This window comes from Anolis carolinensis, chromosome 1, assembly GCF_035594765.1.
Source record: "Anolis carolinensis isolate JA03-04 chromosome 1, rAnoCar3.1.pri, whole genome shotgun sequence".
In the NCBI taxonomy this organism is placed as follows: domain Eukaryota; kingdom Metazoa; phylum Chordata; class Lepidosauria; order Squamata; family Dactyloidae; genus Anolis; species Anolis carolinensis.
This window is the reverse complement of record NC_085841.1, coordinates 48,688,665-48,707,302: the sequence shown is the minus strand read 5'-3', so window position 1 is coordinate 48,707,302 and position 18,638 is coordinate 48,688,665. Positions and strand designations below refer to the sequence as shown.

The window sequence follows — 18,638 nt, the reverse complement described above, 5'->3', positions numbered from 1 at the left end:
CTTTGCTCCCACCCCTTTCTCCCATTGTATGCATCTGAAGCCAGTGGTACTGCCATCCCAACAGATAGGGCATGTGGTTGTGATCTATCACTTGCACTGTATGTGTGTCCCTCCCCTCTCACTCTTGTTTTGGTGAGGGGAGGCCGAGTGTCATTTAAAGGACAGCTGAGGAGGCAAAGCCTTTTGGATTAATATTGTTCCTCATTGTCCAGCATATTGTCCTCCTGGTGCAAGAGGCAAACTGTTTTGTCGGGGGCAATGCAAAGACATTAATGCTGCTTTTAGAGCCCTTGGAGCTTTATGCAATTCTCTAGAGACGGAAGAAGAGAAGACAGCCAAACAAGGAGATCAAGACAGTAAGATCTGCTTTAGTTACACACTTATATTGCTTTTTCTGAGAACTGGGCCAGGGATGTATTCATTGCAAATATGATCTCTAGGGTTACTGCATCAGCCTGTGAACTTCCAATTGCATGACCTGATGAAAAAAATATAGAAAGAAAGAAAAACCTAATTGCAAACATGTGCCATTTTACCAGCCATTTAGACTAAAACTGAACATTAAAGATATAGAGTTGAGTACAGACCTGCTTATACTTAAAAGATATTCACTCAGTTCCTTGGGTCATGAACTTAATTTCCATGTATTCCAATGGGTTTGCTCCAAGTTTGACCAGATCTGGATCAAATGCAAAACTTTTAACACCGAGCTACTTTTGATGGAGCTCAAAGCTAATGGTTCATAGCAAGAGTTTCATGCTGCTTGTGACTTCAATGCTCTAATTCTGTGATTAAAGATACTGCAGTCCAGGAAGAAATAAACTGGGAAAAGGTTAAATGAAGGTACTTGATTTATTTTGCTTTCTGTCAGCATCCTTAAAGCATTCTTATAAAGTAAAGGAGTGAAGTATAAAAATGTGTCAATCTGCCAATAGAATTAAATCCCAGTTTAAACTGGTATTGTGGGAAATTAAAGTATTCATGCAGTAAGCATTTTCATTAATGTCTCATATATTGTTATGCACTGGTTCAAACTGTTGTTTTTAAACACTGATTTTAGTTTCTGCTGGGTAAAAAAGATGTTGAAGTCATTGCCACAAACTATCCGTGAACATCTTTCAGTTAAATGTCTTTAAGACATACAATATGGCATGTGTTCTTTAATCAAGAAAATCAAGAAAAGAGAAGCAATATTTATTGTTCCACTCAATAAAGAAAAAAAACTATACTGTACTGTCCTTTTTGTGGATTTAAATATTCACTGTTTTTCCTCTTTTACAGGGGTTCTGCCCCCTTAGCCCCCATGAATGTGAAGGGTAAACTGCAATAATTGCCAATATCCATTAATCAAATGTCATTATCAAAGGTTCATAATCTGCTTGCACACAAAGTGATGTAATATTTTAATAGGTTGATCAATTTACTGAAAGGCAATTCACTCATTTATCTTCGGAAATTGACTTTCAGCATCAATATTGCAGTGCTGATATGACTCTCTAAGATGCTGTCTAGAAATGAAGGAGTTATTAAAAGTATTTCAGAGACTCTGAAGGCAAGGAGTGTAAAGAGGCCTGTTAGTGAGAATAATTCGTGTCCCGTGCTTATTGATGAGTGTTCCTTTCTTTCTGTATTGGCAAATATGCTCTGAGATTCTTTTTTCTTGTTTCTCTAGATTTCATTCAGTTGCAATCCAAAAAGAACAGCATTTCCTGTGTAACTAGAAAACTGCTACTGAGCTTGTGGTAAGACCATATGTGATCTATCCTGTCTCACAGAGTCATCCATCCATTACAGTCAATTAACTAAGGCAGAACAATGAGGAGTTTTGCTGTTTCATGTTAAGAGACTCTTAGAGGTCAGTAAATTTGTAAACAAATCGGGAACTTCACATTGCAATCCTTTTCATACTTATTTCAATAAAATTAGCTGCTGGATCTCAGCCTCAGTAATTTAATCTGATCTTGGGCTGTTCAATTGCATCTTCAAAAGCAAAAAAAAGATGTAATTTTATAACTCAATTTAGCATATTTGTCCCGACGATTTGAAGATAAGGGATGGATTATTTTAATTATCTTTGTAAGGTATAATAAGAAAGGATATTGACGGAAAGGATTCTTAATATACATATTCAAATGAAATATTACCTTCCCATCCATTGTATTCACAAGACATGTACTCAAGATTCCTGAAAATCAGTTTCAGTATCACATAATTTGGTCACCATTATTGTACTCACAATTAGAGTGAATTAAAGCACCGTGAAGAAAATAATCATTCTCTCAGCACATGGCTATGCTCGGAATTTATATCAAAAGAACCATTCTCATGAGCTATAGCACGAGCCCTGGTGGTGCAATGGGTTAAACCCTCGTGCCAGCAAGATTGCTGACCAAAAGGTCGGTGGTGTGAATCCAGGGAGCAGGGTGAGCTCCTGTCTTCAGCTCCAGCTTCCCATGCTGGGACATGAGACAAGCCTCCCACAGGATGGTAAAACATCCGGGTGTCCCTTGGGCAACGTCCTTACAGATGGCCAATTCTCTCACACCAGAAGCGACTTGCAGAGCTATAGCCAAAGTCTAAGTTGCAAACTCTAGCACAGAATTTGGAAAACGTTCCTTTTTGGACTACAACTCTCAGAATCCCCATGTAGTCCAAACAAATAACTTTTTTATTGTTGTGGAGGGTCATTTGAACAAAGTAAATGGTTAACTGAGAGGCCTGAAATCAAACAGTCCCAACAGACTAAACTAAAAGGCTGGTTTCTAACTCATGACTCATGAAATAGATTAAGCCTCACAAAAATACATATTTGGAAATAAGGAGAAATAATGTCATAACAAAATAACAACTACATTTTCTCACTTCTAACTTGTCCTGTTAATACACATCTCCTAGAGTTTTAATGAGATCAGGAGACAATCCCTCCTTATGGCGGTCTTTTTCTAATGACTTCCTGTCATGGAAGTATTGATTAATATACTTTTAATTAGTTCTTGGACAATCAAATTATTGTTTCTTATTGGGATGAAGATGAAATACCAGTTCTTTAATTCACTTTTAAAAATTACTGAAACATTTTTTTTTCAAAACAAAGAAGATGCAACTAATTTTTCTATTTCTGTCCCATATCCCTCTCTCCTAGGAAGGCACAAGGTAAAAGCAAATTAAGAGCCAATTCATAACTAACCACAGTGGACAGGAAGCGATTAGATACTGACGTTGAAACCAGATGTTTAGTTAATTAATAGCAAAATAGCCTTGAAAAGTCTCAGTAGAATCTTTTTTTCAGTCCACATTGGACACACTGTGGCCATAATTGCATTTTAAATACAAAACGCATTACCACAATTCTGAAGAAAGATGGGAGAACAATATGGAAATACTGGAATATAGTCAGCTGGCAACAGTGTCATAGGGATTCTCTGTAGAAGGCCTGAGTAAACAATTTGAGATTACCTTGCTAATTTGAAAGCAATTACAGTTTCCGGTTACGGAAAATAATATTTTATTTTGATGCTATTGGGAAGAATACATCAAAAATCCAGTTCTCACATACAGAAATCTTATCTTGCAGCTAATGAGTTCTGCCAATGGTTTCTTTCCACCAGTTCAGTAAAACAGGACTTCTTAATTTTTTTCCACTTGCAAGCCCTTTCGGCTTTAGAAATTTTGACATCACCCCAGATATAAAAATATCTATATATAAAATATAAAGTAAGTATAATAGTCAAACATTTACTGATAAGCAATCAGCAGTTGCAAAGCTTGCTAAACAGGCTGATTTCCTTTTTTTATGAAGCATCTCCTGTAGAGTCTACTGTAAATATTGCATAACAGATTCATGTAATTGTCTAAAGCAACCACTAGGTGGCGTTCAGAAACCCCTTATGGTTGCCAAATTTTTCAGGGCCCCAACACTGAGCAAAGGGGATCCCATTTGGACCAGGACCCACAGTTTAAGAAGCAGTGGACTAAACAATGCAGGGGAATTCCTCTTTCCACCTGGGGACTCCCTTATTCTGCTTGAGAAAACTGGGGGGCTCTATGGAGCAGGCATGGTTCCCATGTAACGGTTTAGGGAAGAAGGGGCCAGGAGAACTCTCATTGCACAAACAGACATATGGTCACCTAATATTGGACCTAACCCAAATTACTTTCCAACATGTCATAGTGAAATGAGGGAACATTCAGCCCCACTAGCTTCTGCATCTTTCATTTGCTGGATAGATAAGACAAGGTGTATCAACACTGTTAACAGCTTTCATGGCCGGAATCACTGGGTTGCTGTGAATTTTCCGGGCTGTATGACCACATTCCAGAAACCTTCCCTCCTGATGTTTCACCCACATCTATGGCAGGCATTCTCAGAGGAGTGAGGTCTGCTGGAAACTAGGCAAGTGGGGTTTATATATCTGTGGAAGGTCCAGGGTGGAAGAAAAAACTCCTGTCTGTTTGAGGCAAGTGTGAATGCTGCAATTGATCACCTTGATTAGCATTGAATAACACTGCAGCTTCAAAGTCTGGCTGCTTCCTGTCTGGAGAAATCCTTTGTTGGGAGGTGTTAGCTGTTCCTGTTTGTTTCATGTCTGGAATTCCCCTGTTTTCAGAATGTTGTTCTTTATTTATTGTCCTGATTTTAGAGGGGGTTTTTTTAATACTGGTAGACGCAGTTTGTTCATTTCCATGGTTTCCTCCTTTCTGTTGACATGCTTGTGGATTTTAATGGCCTCTTGGTATAGTCTGACATGATGGTTGTTGGAGTGGTCCAGCAATTCTGTGTTCTCAAGTAATATGCTGTGTCCAGGTGAAACGTCAGGAGATAATGCATTTGAAACATGGCCATACAGCCCAGAAAACTCACAGTAAGCCACTATATCGACACTATTTAATGAATGCTGTTTGACATCACTTTTATCACCATGTCGCAAGGCTATGTAGTTCTAGGAGCTGTAGTTTTACAAGGTCTTTAGCCTTCCCTGCCAAAGAGTGTTGCTGCCTCACCAAGCGAAAACTCCCAGGATTCCATAGCATTGAGCCATGACAGTTAAAGAGGTATCAAACTGCATTAATTCTATAATGTAGATAGGTCTCTAACTAATTACAGTTGGATCAAGACCATGAGGAGCCAAGGCCATGACCCAGCAAAGGGTTTATTAATATTTTTCCATATCCTACCCAATTTGTCGTGGATCCACTCCTTTGGGCTTCACGCAATAGCACATTGCCAATAGCCTGAATCCTTTCTATGCCTTAAGTCAGCATCCTATTGTACTGTTGTCCACAGTTTGGAATATCCACACAAAATCCAGAAATTTACTGCGCAGTGCATAGTGTTTTAAACCATTTCAATATTTTTGATGTTTTAAATGTCCATACATACAAACTGTGGAACTGTTACTTTTGTACTTTTGTATTGTTTTCGATTTGTTGTTAGAAGTTGTATGAGGAGAAAGGTGGGATATATAATAACACAAGATGATGATGATACCAATAATAATAATAATAAGGAAGGGAGATGGGCGGGGCCTCCTATTCTCCGGGCAATGCCCGGCGTTCTGATCCCGCCTCCCCTGCCCCGAGGCTGGAGAAAGGGGGTGTCAATCTTCTCCGTTGCCATAGCGTCCGGGGAAGAGTCTCCTTCGAGTCCCTGCGCTCTTGGAGCCTCTCCTTGTGAATTCAGTGGCATCATCGCCTCCGACGCGCTGCGTTGCCATGGCGACGGCGATGCCCGGGCCCTGAGGGGGAGAGGGTCCCAGCCTGTCCATCAACCTAAGGGAGGAGAAAAAAACATCCCTTGTCAAGATTCCAGTGCCACCGCCTGCTATGCGCATGCGCACCAGGCAGAGGGAAAGAAGAGCAGCAGTCCTGCGCGCTCTGTCCCCGACTTGGTGGGATCCGTACTTTTGTAAAATGAATGCAGTTTGCCCCCACTTTGAAAGCCAAGGTCTCATGCGATATAAACCTGGGAGTTCCCGTTTTGCAAAGTCTGTAGTACTGGTGCCTCATCAAACTACAGCTCCTAGGATTCGGCAGCTAAAGTGGTTGCTGTCAGTTTTCCGGGCTGTATGGCCATGTTCCAGAAGCAGCCTCTCTTGACGTTTCGTCCGCATCTATGGCGGGCATTCCCAGTAGTTGTGAGGTATTTTGGAAACTAGGCAAGAGAGGCTTGTATATCTGTGGAAGGTCCAGGGTGGGAGAAAGAACTCTTGTCTGCCTGAGGCAAGTGTGAATGCTGCAATTGATCACCTTGATTAGCATTGAATAACACTGCAGCTTCAAAGTCTGGCTGCTTCCTGCCTGGGTGAAATCCATTTATTACCCTAGTTCCCCCAGGCGGGAAGCAGCCAGGCTTTGCCTTGTTTCCAACAGACCTCACAATAGATCTGTCACAGATGTGAGCGAAACGTCAGGAGATATTGCTTCTGGAACCATGGCCATACAGCCTGGAAAATGCACAACCACCCAGACCTCACAACCTCTGAATTTGCCTGCCATGATGCAGGCGAAACGTCAGGAAGAAATGCTTCTGGAACATGGCCATACAGCCCGGAAAACTCACAGCAACCCAGCCTAGAGATCGCAAGGGGAAGAACTTCTTCACCTGTTGAGTGGGTCATTTCAGAGTAGCTGTGCTCCACTCTCTGGGCGGCTTACAAATCGTGACTTGGCCCCCAGGCTGACCGACAGTCCCTTCGGCTTCTCCCCCGTTTCTTTGCCCTTCCCCAACTCCGGCCGACGGTCGTCCTGCTCGGTGGCTTTAAGGGAAGGCGGTTGGCGAGTGGCCAAGGCTTGGGGAAGCCGCCTTTCCTCTCCTTCCTTCCTTCCCTTTCCTTCCTTTCCCCAAGCGGCATGACCTCATGCGAAAGAACTCCCCGCTGCCTGACTGACGGAGTGGGCTAAATATAGGGCCCGGGAGCGGGAGAGTGGGGAGGTGGGGGGGGGGGGGGGGAGAAAGAGAGAGGGAGAGAGAGAGGGAGGGGGGAGGCTCCGCCCCCGGCGCCCCTCTCCCCCTGGCCTTCTCCCGCATCATGGTCTCCCTTTCCCCGCTCAGGTCCCGTCCGCGCCCAGCATGCCCGCCCTGCTCCTGCTCCTGCGCGCCCTCCTGACCCGCCTGCTGCTCGGGGCCCGGAGGCGCCTCTTCCCGCTGCTCCGCCGCCTCGGCGCCCGGGTCACCTCCCAGGAGTCCCGCGAAGCCCTCCTCACCTGCCTGCTCTGCGTCCTCAACCTGCGCAAGAAGGTGGACCGCGACTGAGCAAGAGGAAGCAGGAGGAGGCAGGAGGAGGAGGACTCAGCCTTCCCCTGGCCCCCAACTTTGCACAATGGAAGGGTCCCTGCTGCCCCCACTGCCCCCCTTTTGCTGAGACTACGCTTTGAGAAGGTCAGCGTCATCCCAGAGCAGCCGATTTCCCATCTGGCGCGATAGGGGGCGCCCTTGAGAGGAGGAGGACTGAGGACTCCACTTCACCCAGCCACCAACTCTGTCCAGGTGAGTTTGCACCTCCTCTTCCTCCTTTGTTTGGACTTCACTCCGGAGTGAGAAGGAAGACCTCCCCTAGAGCAGCCAGTCCTCCTCCAACACTTTCAGGGCGATTTTTTTCCCCCATGTGTCAGGAGCAACTTGAGAATCTGCAAGTCACTTCTGGCGTGAGAGAATTGGCCGTCTGCAAGGATGTTGCCCAGGGAACGCCCGGATGATTTGATGTTTTTACCATCCTTGTGGGAAGCTTCTCTCATGTCCCCGCATGGGGAGCTAGAGCTGACAGATGGGAGCTCATCCCACTCCCTGGATTCGAACCGCCAATCTTTTGGTCAGCAGTTCAGCCGGCACAAGGGATTAACCCATTGCACCTCCAGGGAGATAAGAGGCACTCTGGAGGCGAGGAAGAGGAAGAAGGCTCAGTCTTTGCAGCCCCAGCTCTTCCATGATTGTGTGTTCTTACGATGTTGTAACCTGCCTGGAGCCACAAGGCGAGGTGGGAATGAAAATTTATTATTATTATTATTACTTTATGAACTATATATATATATATATATATATATATATATATATTAGGACATACACATACACAACATTTACAGTTCCCACCACCACAAGGATTATTTTCATGTACATATTAATCCTTTTTGAGATAATCCTTATAGATTTAGATACTGTATAACATTTGTATCCTATTTCTTACGGCCTGATCTCTAGATTTATTCATAATAATATAATTCTTGACCCGTTTCCATCTTTCTTCAACTTCACGCATTCTGTTTTCATGATCATTTAATTTTACATCCATAATTTGGAATTCAAAATTTGGAATTCAAAAACTACTATTATTATTATTTTACTCTGCACAGGTGAGTGGCATCGGCAGCCCTCCGCACCTGCAGCCACCCACTTCCTTCTCTCTTCCTGAGATTTTACTTTGAGGGTGTGAGGACAAAAGTTTCATGCTTGAGCAGCAGACTCTGCTTCCACATTGGGGCCTTGATGCTTTCAGGGTAAGAGGAGATGCTCTGGGGGCCAGGAGGAGGAAGATTCACCATTGTGCAGCCAAATCTGCGCAAGTGAGTGGCCCCTGCAACTGCTGCCACAACCTACTTGGCTTGGACTTCACTTGGAGGGAGCAAGAAGGAAGATGCCACCCTAGAACAGCTTGCTCTCCTCCGACTGGAAGGCCATAACACTTTCAGGTCCTCTGGAGGCGAGGAGGAAGACGGAGCCTTTGTAGTCGGGCGAGGGGCACTGGCAATCCTTCACCACCTGCAGCCACCTTCTCCCTTGTGGGGACTTCACTGAGAGAAGGCACAAGGAAATGTCACCTTAGAGCAGGAGGAGCTTGGCCCTTTCAGGGTGGTAGGGGGTGCTCTGGAAGTGAGGAGAAGAAGGAGACTCAGCCTTTGCAGCCCCAATTCTGCGCTGGAAGCTGCACCAGCCGTCTCTCAGCACCTGCAGCCTCCTCCTCCTCCCTTGCAGAGACTTCACTTGGAGGGAGGGAGAAGGAAAACGTCATCCTCAGGCAGGCCACTCTCCTCCAACAGGAGGCGCTTGGTGCTTTCAGGGTGCTAGGGGGCGCTCTGGTTGCCCAAGCCAGGATCAGGGAGCCTTAAGAAGGAGAAGGAGAAAGGCTCCCTCTCTGATCTCATTCCTCCAGATCCACCCCCAGGCAAACTCTTCCAGCTTCATGTTTCTGAGAATTATTTCCACCACCCCCTTTCTGCTTTGAAGCCAGGCCTGAGCTCCCACCCACGGCTCTGCTTCTCCCGCCTTTGTTTTCTCATGGTGCTCGCAGATGCCTTCTGTGGTTCCCCATTGCCACGGTGGCTGGAGAGGTCTGGAAGGGTGGCCACAGCATGACTTCAACTGCTTGGGAACCAAAAAAGACCAGAAACCCTTTTCTTGGGGGCCCGTCAAGGCAAGCTTGAGTTCTAGGAGAATTCTTAAGCAAGGCTGACCAGTTGAGCAAATGCTTTGCAGCATTTAACTTGAGTGGTGGGGCTGAACAAGAATTTCATCTCTAGAGACTTCGGTATGAGATTTGTTACCTTTTCCTAGGATTCTCCAACCTTTGAATGCCTTGAGCAAAATAATCTGGGTTATCAAGACGCGTGACACATACACACACCCCGGATCTAATGCTTGAGGAACAATGTCCGACAGCACAGCAAGGAAAGTTCAGCCGTTCACAATCAGTACAAAGCTTTCCTTACCAAAGTACTCCCTGGATTTTCCGGGAGAAAGCTGTCAAGGTATCTCTATCGCTGCTCTGGATAACTGTGGCTTGCACAAAAACCTCAATGAGAGTGTTTCTCTGTATCTGGCTCGGAGTTCCCCGGTACCCGCAGGAGACGGGTTCAAGAGCACCAGCCCAATTGAGGGTGTTGTCACCCATGAAGATCGCCTCAACTGCAACTCCTTGTCCCGCTCCATCAAGAAGATCACCCTGTCCAACTGGCAGGGAGAGCCTGGTCCAGGTGAGCAGCATGGGATGCTTGGGGGCTCTCCCCACACCAGCTCTGAGAGGAACTGCAATAACAACAACTGCAGGACAGGAAAAGCACAGTTCAAGGTAAGATATTCCTTGCCCACCCCACCCTTTATTTTGTTAGGCTCTGCACTCCTTTCAACACACTCTCTGTGTTGAAATCTAATCCCCACTTGGTTTCTTCTCGATCTCTGGAATCTATTGTCCCTTCATCATTTATGTAGCTGGGTTGGCAATTCTAGGGTCAATTTGTGTCATGAGATTTTTTTTACCATGGAGGTGGTAGCTTCTGTCTGTTTATAGTGGAATACCAGTCACTTGGGAGCTTTGCATTATCCTCACTTTGTGACAAAAGTAACTCTGAGCAAGTTGACAGTAGGAAATGAGGCGATCATTTTTTTCTTAAACTGAACAAAGCTCCTGTCGACTCTGAAACCTCTTTCTCTGTCATAATTGACTTCACTGTGTGATACTGTTCTTGAGAAAACTTTCAGCCTGTTTGGAATTTAGTTTTCACATAAGTCTTCCGAAAATTGAGACTATAGCATAGGGTTTGTTTGGGGGTTTGGGGGTGGGGTGGGGGGCTTATTTTTCTGAATTATTTCTGTTCCAACTTCATATGTCCCCTCTTTGTATATACAACATGTTCGTGGTGTCATTGAAAAAACAACTTGGAGCATGCTGGAACAAGCCTAGGAAATGTTACCAAGCATCTAAGTTTCCCTCTTCCAGCAAACTTTCTAACAAGGCATGTCAGTTCTGGGCAGACTTTGTAAGAATATGGCATGCAGAGTGAAACTGGTAAGGGCTTGGAAGTGCAGTGATTGAAAGCACGTAGTAGTAATGCTCAGGCTTGAATGTAAAGGAGGGAGTTGCTCATACTGTATAAGACTACTGTTTTACATTTCTCAGCCTGAGACTCTCTCATTGATGCTTATAATTCAGAAATGCCCTTTTTACTTGCTCAGAGTTTTCTGTATAGATACAAGAAGGGCTTAGAAAAGTGACCTCTTTGGATTGCAATTCCCACCATGCCCAGCCAGAATGGTTACTACAAATATCACCCATTCCTGCCATACCAAATCCAGGCTGGTTTTGAGCAGAATCAGAAAACAAATTGCAATATTACCTCTGGCTAATTGTGTGGGTTTAAAAACACACCCTCAATTTGTGTAGGAAAAGGGTGGGCAAATCTCTGGAAAATGCATTGTCAGTGACACTTTCTTGAAGTGAATGTTTCAGGTGAATGTCTCAGGATTACATCAGATTGATTTTCCCATTATAAAAGTGCACCACTTCAGCTGTTTTCTAACCAAATTCCCTGCGTGGACTGTAAATATTAGAGACAGCCAATAAGCAATACTGTGGTTGGATTCATGATGTCATGGTTATGCTAGCATTTAGTTTTGCAAGCTTACGAAACATGTCCCAGTAGGATAAACTGAGTCCGTGCAGCTCAGTTCTGAGCAAAATTTTTGACAGATTTCTTGTAATGTATGGCAAAGGCATTACCTCACTGTGCTATCTCATCGGCTTCAGGGAAAGTGGCCTTCAAGCTGACCTTGAAATCCTGGCCAAGATTCTGTGTGCGTAAGTCCTTCTGTCTTTCCCTGGCACTGAGCCTGGCAGAACCCAGACTGGTTCCTCCCTTAGATGGATTAATCTGTCCCCCCCCCACCCCATTTGTGTGATCAGCACCAGCCAGCGAACCTTGCTGCCAGTTGGGTCTCCACCGAAGTCCCCACTTTCCAAAGCAATAGAAAGGTTAACTGGGTTCTTGTTTTCACATGTGCTCCCGGCTGCTGCTTGTTGGATGGGATGAGAGGCAGGCAGGGAGGAGCGGAGCGGGGGGAGCGTTGCCTCTGCAATCCAAGCAGAGCCGCTCTGCAGGAAGGATGAGATCATCTTGCGCTGACAGCCTTGTTTTCCTGAAGCTGATGGATTGAGGGGGTTTTGTATGTAAATAAAACACTTATGTCACCTGAAAGCTTATCTGCCACAACTGAGCTCAAGCTGGGGAAGTGCCAAGTGGGCTGTGGTGGTGGTAGGTAATATTTAAATATAAGGACAGGTTTAACCATGAGTCTCTCCAGCCACAGGGCATTATGCCCAGTAATGTAACAGCCGTTCAGTGTTTCTAACAACCAGTCATTCCATAAATAGGACAGGAGCAAAGCACCACCAATGAATTTATCAGTATTTTCCTCTACAGAGAAGTCTAATCTCTTTGTCTCTTGCTGGGTCTGTACTGTCCTATATCCCAAGATCTGATCCCAGATTATCTGCTTTGAACTGGATTATAATAAGTCTATACTGCCAGATAATCTCGAATAGACAGATAATATGGGGTCAGATCCTGGAATATAGGGCAGTGTAGATACAGCTTCAACCACCCAGCTTTCCAATGCAGAGCTCTTTCATGTCCTTTTATGTTTTATCCAGATAATAAGATCTCCTAAGCTACTTTGAGACTCCTTGTGGAGAGAAAAAGCAGGGTATAAATAAACATAATAAAAATAATATTCCAGACTTTTCTCTTAGTATATATGTCTCCAGTCTCCAGTTCCAAGGTGGAATAGTCTTTTTGCTCCTGCATTTGCTGAGGAATAGCATCCCATCAGGAAGCTAGCTGAGAAATGTTCAGGATTGTTTTAGCCACCTACCCACCTGATCTCGGTGCATTACAGCACGGAATAAAGAATAGGTACATCCATAGAAAAATCTATTAACAGGTAATTCATACATGTAAAGAACATCCCACCATGCACCCCAGGGACTTAAGATATTCTAAACAGCAAGAAATATAACATAGATGTTAGATTTTTCCCATAGCAAAGTGCACCCCCCAATAATTAAATTTTCCCATGGATTGGGGCTTAAAACAATTGAGCTTGTCTGATTAAACCATTCCATATACATAACAAGCCCTAGGCTGTACTACAGAAATGCATTTCACCCTACTTGTAAGTAAGCCCAGAAGGACTAATTTCCAAGTAAAATGCAGAAGTTTACAGCATTAGAAGCTCAATACAGAGGAAATGAATACAAGTTTATTTAGCAAAGTATAGGGTGTTCTGTGTCCAGAGGAATAGAAATAAACAATGCAGAAAGTGTAAATAAACTGCCATTTCTGCAGAAAGTGCAGTTATTCTGGAAATAACCTTTGCACATATTTATCTTACTCTTCTTGTTATAATTCTTGGATCATATCATGTCACTATTCTAATGATTTAAGTCACAGTTTTTTTTAATGTGTGACCATGGCAGCTTGTTGTGAATCATGAACTCCAATAAGCATTTGTGTTCCTTGTGTAATGCCTCTCTGCCAAGGTGACGTCATTCCCTTTGTTCTTTTCAATGGAAAGTTCCCCAAATCAGTATTTTCCTCCCTGCTCATCCTGATAAGTGCAACCATATGCATAGTGAATCTACCTTTATTTATTTATGGGCCATTCCTTAGGAGTGAGCCAAACTTGTAACCATCATCTGCTCAAAGGGTGTGCCAGAATGAACTATGCTGGTGAAGGGATGTTGACTTCATGTTTCATCACACAAATGTGTGGTACTTGTCTAGCACATTACCTTCTAAAAATGGTGCTATTCCTGGAGATAATGCCTGTGACTGCTGTATTAGGGGAGTTATTTTATTCCTTGGCTGCTAATAGAAAGTAAGCATCACAGAGAACAATGTGTTCTAATACAGCAGTCATTCTTCCTAGTTAAATCTGGCCATTTCCCATGTGCATGATCTATTTTCCTTTCCAAGCAGAATAATTTTTTGTGTAAACTTGAGGGACTGTGTTTTCTTGAAGTCACTTAATTTGAAATTTTTTTCCTCTTAGGAAAACATATGGTACAAGTAAACACACAGTATTGAGTGAGCTCTAGATTTTGGGAACCTGTTAATTTAGGGTGTTATTCGCTGTCCCTTTTCTGACAACATTTGAATAGTATTGACTTCCATTCCCATTTGTTAGCATAAAATCATAGAATAATAAAGTTGGAAGAGATCACACTGGCATTTTAGTCCAATCCTCTGCCATGCAGGAAAAGCACAATCAAAGCACCCTCGACCAATGGCCATCCAGCTTCTAAGGAAGGAGCTTCCACCACACTCTGAGACAGAGAGATCCAGTGTTGAACAGCTTTTATGGTCAGGAAGTTTTTCCTAATGTTCAGGTGGCATCTCCTTCCCTGCAATTTGAACACAAATAATATTTAAATGGAATTGAATGTTAGACTTTCATGTAGTTTTGCATCTTAGCTGAACAGATCTTTCTGTCTGGTAATCTTTTTTGGAAAACCATATTTAACTTCTGTACTTCTTTTGTGTTTGGAAATATATCCAAATTAAATGTTGAAGATGATGATGATGAGGTCAACAGATGTTTACTTTTGCCCATCATCTCAGAGTCATTGAATTGGAATAGATCTTAAGGGCCATCCTGTCCAATCCCATTCTGCCATGCAGGAATGCACAAATTAAATCACTCTCAACAGATGGCCATGCAGTCTCGGTTTAAAATCCTCCAGAGAAAGAGACTCCATTGCTCTCTGAGGCAGCTTATTCTGTTAGAATGATTACGGATGTATTTGCAAAAGAGCAGTAATCGATGAAAAGCTGTAGTTAAAACAACTTGGGGAGGGGGGGGGCATGGCAAATCTCAAAGCATTGCCTGGAGAGATTATGCTTTATGCAGAAGTTGAGACATGATGGCGAAGTCTGGGCTTGAAAAAAATCTCATTTACTCTGCCACTCCAGTCTGAACTGCTTAAAACCCAGCCACCTAAATAAGTGGTCTCTAGTATTCTGGGACAAGATGTAATATAACTAGATGAAACTGCATCCTCACCTGTTACATTACTTCCCCTTCTAGGTCTTTCTCAAAAAAGAGGGAGGAATAGAGGAAGAAAAGCAAGAAGTCAGGAAGCTCCAAGTTGGAAGTCGTTCTTCAGCAGCTGCTCCTCTTCACATGGTATGTACCATTGTAACCTTCTCATTCAGTCTTTCCAAACCAGTGGCCACACTGGCTGTGAATAACAAGACTCCTAGCCTTTCATGAACCTTAATAAACTCTCATTGCCACTTTCCAAAGTACAGTACTGGAAAGCTGACGTAGTGGTTCAGATATTGTATTACAGGTATGCTTTGGTGGCCCTTTAATAGACAGGTGTCTATGTCTATTTTGTTTGTTGGCATCAAGTATAGACTTAGAATGCCATGGACCAGTGGTTCTCAACCTAAGGGTCCCCAGATGTTAAGGCCTTCAACTCCCAGAAATCCTAACAGCTGGTAAACTGGCTGGGATTTCTGGAAGTTGTAAGCCAAAACACCCGGGGACCCTCAGGTTGAGAACCACTGCCATAGACAGAAGTTGGTGCCAAATACAGTTACTTATTACAGTATTTGGCTTATATACAATTTCAAAAGAGAACAAGTTCCGATTATTTTCCTTCTTAAACTGACAATGTGGCTACAATGTGTTATCACCCTTGCTTGAATGTTGGGGTGTGTGTCTGTAATCAATTATTTGTTTATTTCATCTATATTCCTGTTGTTGTTTTTAAAAAAATGCTTTTTAAAAAACATCACTTTCCTTCACTCATTATCCAAAGTGTCATGCATTGTAGATAATGTTATGAGTGGTAATGCAATCCTTCCATCTTCTGAGCAGTGCTAAGATATTTTATATTCAGCTATAGAACTCAAATCTGCCTTAGCCAACCTGCTGCTCTCCAGATGTTGTGGACTACATGAGCTAAAGGCCAAACCATCTGGAGTACAGAAGGCTAGGGGGAATGCTGATTTAAGCTGCTGCTCTTTGTAATGCTACTAAACAAGATTGTTCTGCTTCATGTATTGACCAATATCTAGCCAGGCAATATTTAAGAAGCCGGTGTTTTTGCTGTAGGACTAAAATAAACATATTATTTAGATGCAATAAACTTTATTAAATAGGTAGTAAATAAGGGTCCTTGGAAAGTTAGATATTCTGGCCCTTTTCTATGGGATCTTACATTATGTTCAGAAGCGGAACATGGAAGCAAAATGGTGAAAGAAACATTATATGAGTATGTTACCATTAATGTTAATGAGAGATTTCATGCCATTGTTGGAAAATACTATTGTATCATCATGTATTATAATGAAAAATGCTACTCTGTTATTTCTGAAACTGTGGATGAAGGGATACTTGAGAGAAATTTGAGACATTGTTCTATTTAAGTGTAAAGTACAGTTAGGTTCTCAGTTAACCAGATGTCAGACAACTGGAACTCTCAAGCAACTGCCAAAAAATCAAAGAAACAATACTGCAGTCACAAAGTTGTTCTTATAATACAGTAAAACTATTACATTAAGTTTGCCTTTATTTGTCTTAACTTGTATTCAATATTAATATCACATCATTACAAAGTTTATAGTATGGTATAGTATGGGGCATATTTTTAATAGCAGTAGGCCTATTTTAGTAGTAACTCAAGTAACCAGAAACTACATTTGTCCAGCATCTACCAATCCCCAAAGGTACCGTTTAACTATATATATTTAAAAAGTAAAACTAGGAATAGTAGTAAGAAGGAGCACCATATCAATAATATATAATGCTCTGAGTCTACTCAGAAGTGCTTTTATTGTACAATATCTCAGCAGGCAAAGCATTGTTTGGAAAAAGATCTGTAAGCAGTGACCAAGAAATGGAGAAAAGATTATCATGGATTGCGCATAAAAATTGGACATACTTAAAGTCCCTTAGACTGAGATAAACTTCAATAGAGTTTGGTAGAATTGCTATTAGGCAGGTGATTTAAATAACCATCCATTCAATGGTACTGCCTCAATGGAGGTGTGATGTGCAACTTGATTTGAAGGCACAAACACGTGGAAAATGTTAGGGGACTTACTTGTGAATCCTCAGAGGCTATGCTTGTCCCATGACAGAGGAAGGGAAGTAGGGGTATTAGGAATTTAAATTTTAAAAGAGATAGAAACCTCATAGGATAGTCACTTCTCGACCTCAGTAAATCCCAATGTTCTGCTGTTCCTATGAAGGAATGTTCACTTACTCCTGAATGAGTCCCGTTTTCTAAAAATATCTACATGACAGACCTAATTCCATGTGTAGTCTGCACCTAAATAGGAATTTGGGTAGTGGATGAGGGTTAACTTTGTGGCCTTACTGTAAAGCTATTTTTTCAGAGCTACAAGCTCTTCAGAATATGCACCCAAATTGGATTCTTAAAGTTTATCACACTTCTGAGTCATGTTCTACATATAATATGGCCCTGCCCCCGGCCCACGCAATTTAAACTTCCTCAGCTTAGAGGTCTTCTGTTGCAAAAGATGTGTGGTATGTGTTCTGTTAGTGTTTTGCACACAGGAGTGCTGAGCTTCTTGTTCCATGTTCTCCCATTTAAGAGCAGCCAGTACTGACCTTCCTTCCTGCAGTGGGATTTGAGATACTGTGTTTACAAATTTAGCCCTCCATGGTAGTTTGCAGCTGGACCTTGGGCTGCATTTGGAAGGAAGCCACTTCTGTAGCTGGCTGACCTTAGCTGCCTTGGAACAGTGACAGAACATTACATCATGGCTGACCAGAAGAACAAAGCTTGGAAAAGTTTCAGAGTTTCGCTCACTTGACGAGTTACTTAAAATAAGTGTCTCCAGGCTGCCTTTGAGGAGTAGGGCCTGAGCTCATTTCTAAAGAAGGCAGGGAGGGAAAGTCACCCATTTGTTTCAGGAAATCTTTGCTTAAGGGCTGAGTATAACCGAAAAAAATAGAAATTTAGATTTATTGTCTCTTGGGCCTGAGAATTAAAGAGGGAGTGGTCAGGATAGTGGCATGAGATGAAGCTGCAGATTGTTTCTTTACAACCTTTTGCGGGGTACATCTACACTATAGAATTAGTGCAGTTTGGAATCGCTTTAACTGCCATCACTTATTGCTATGGAATCATGAGAGTTGCTGTTTTACAAGTTCTTCAGACTTTTCTGCCAAGGAGTGTGGGTGCCTCAACAAACTACAAATTCTATAATTCCATAGCATTGAGCCACGGCAGTTACAGTGGTCTGCCTCAACTGCATTAATTCTACATTGTGGATGCACTTTGGAGTATATGCATAGATCTATCTCAGGTAGAACTTGAGAAAGTTACTTTTTTCTTTTTTTTTTTTTTGGACTATAGCTTCCACCGGCCATATTGGCTGAGGGGACCTGGAACAGTAGTCTGAAAAGTAACTTTTCCAAGCCCTGACCTCATGCTTGATTCTCAGTAGCTTTCAACAGGAAAGATGTCTGGAAACTTTTCTCTGGAATCATTCCTCCAGTGAGGCCTGCATTTGTATAGAGCTAGAGAGACCATTCATTCACTTGTGATAAATCAGACCATTTCGGTGAATTAACAATGTGAAAAGATTGAAGGATTGCAAGGGAACCAAACTAGATGAATGAACAGTCTGGTGGTGGCAGAATAAATGGGTCCAGGATTAGTCAGGGAGCTCATATGGGTCAGATTCTTGTGCTGTGATGTGAGAGACAGATGCTGTCTTAGAATAGAAACTTGCCAAGAACCGAGAGATCAACCAAATACATAAGAAATGAGTCTTCAGCATAGCAATAGGGATCTTAGCACTTCATCAAATTGAGATTATTCCCAAAGACCATA

At 42.8% G+C, this 18,638-nt stretch overlaps 1 protein-coding gene across 6 annotated transcripts in view; it reads left to right on the top strand.

The window, feature by feature from the left end:
- The first annotated feature begins 7,350 nt into the window (after window positions 1-7,350).
- Window positions 7,351-18,638, top strand: part of LOC100551915 (uncharacterized) — a 70,669-nt gene continuing 59,381 nt past the window's right edge. For all 6 annotated transcript variants that reach the window (XM_062973824.1, XM_062973830.1, XM_062973820.1 and 3 more), the window contains exons 1-3: window positions 7,351-7,486; window positions 8,347-10,058; window positions 14,852-14,950. In XM_062973824.1, the coding sequence (XP_062829894.1) occupies window positions 9,639-10,058; window positions 14,852-14,950 (519 nt within the window). In that variant the 5' untranslated portion in view covers window positions 7,351-7,486; window positions 8,347-9,638. The remainder of the gene's footprint in view (window positions 7,487-8,346; window positions 10,059-14,851; window positions 14,951-18,638) is intronic.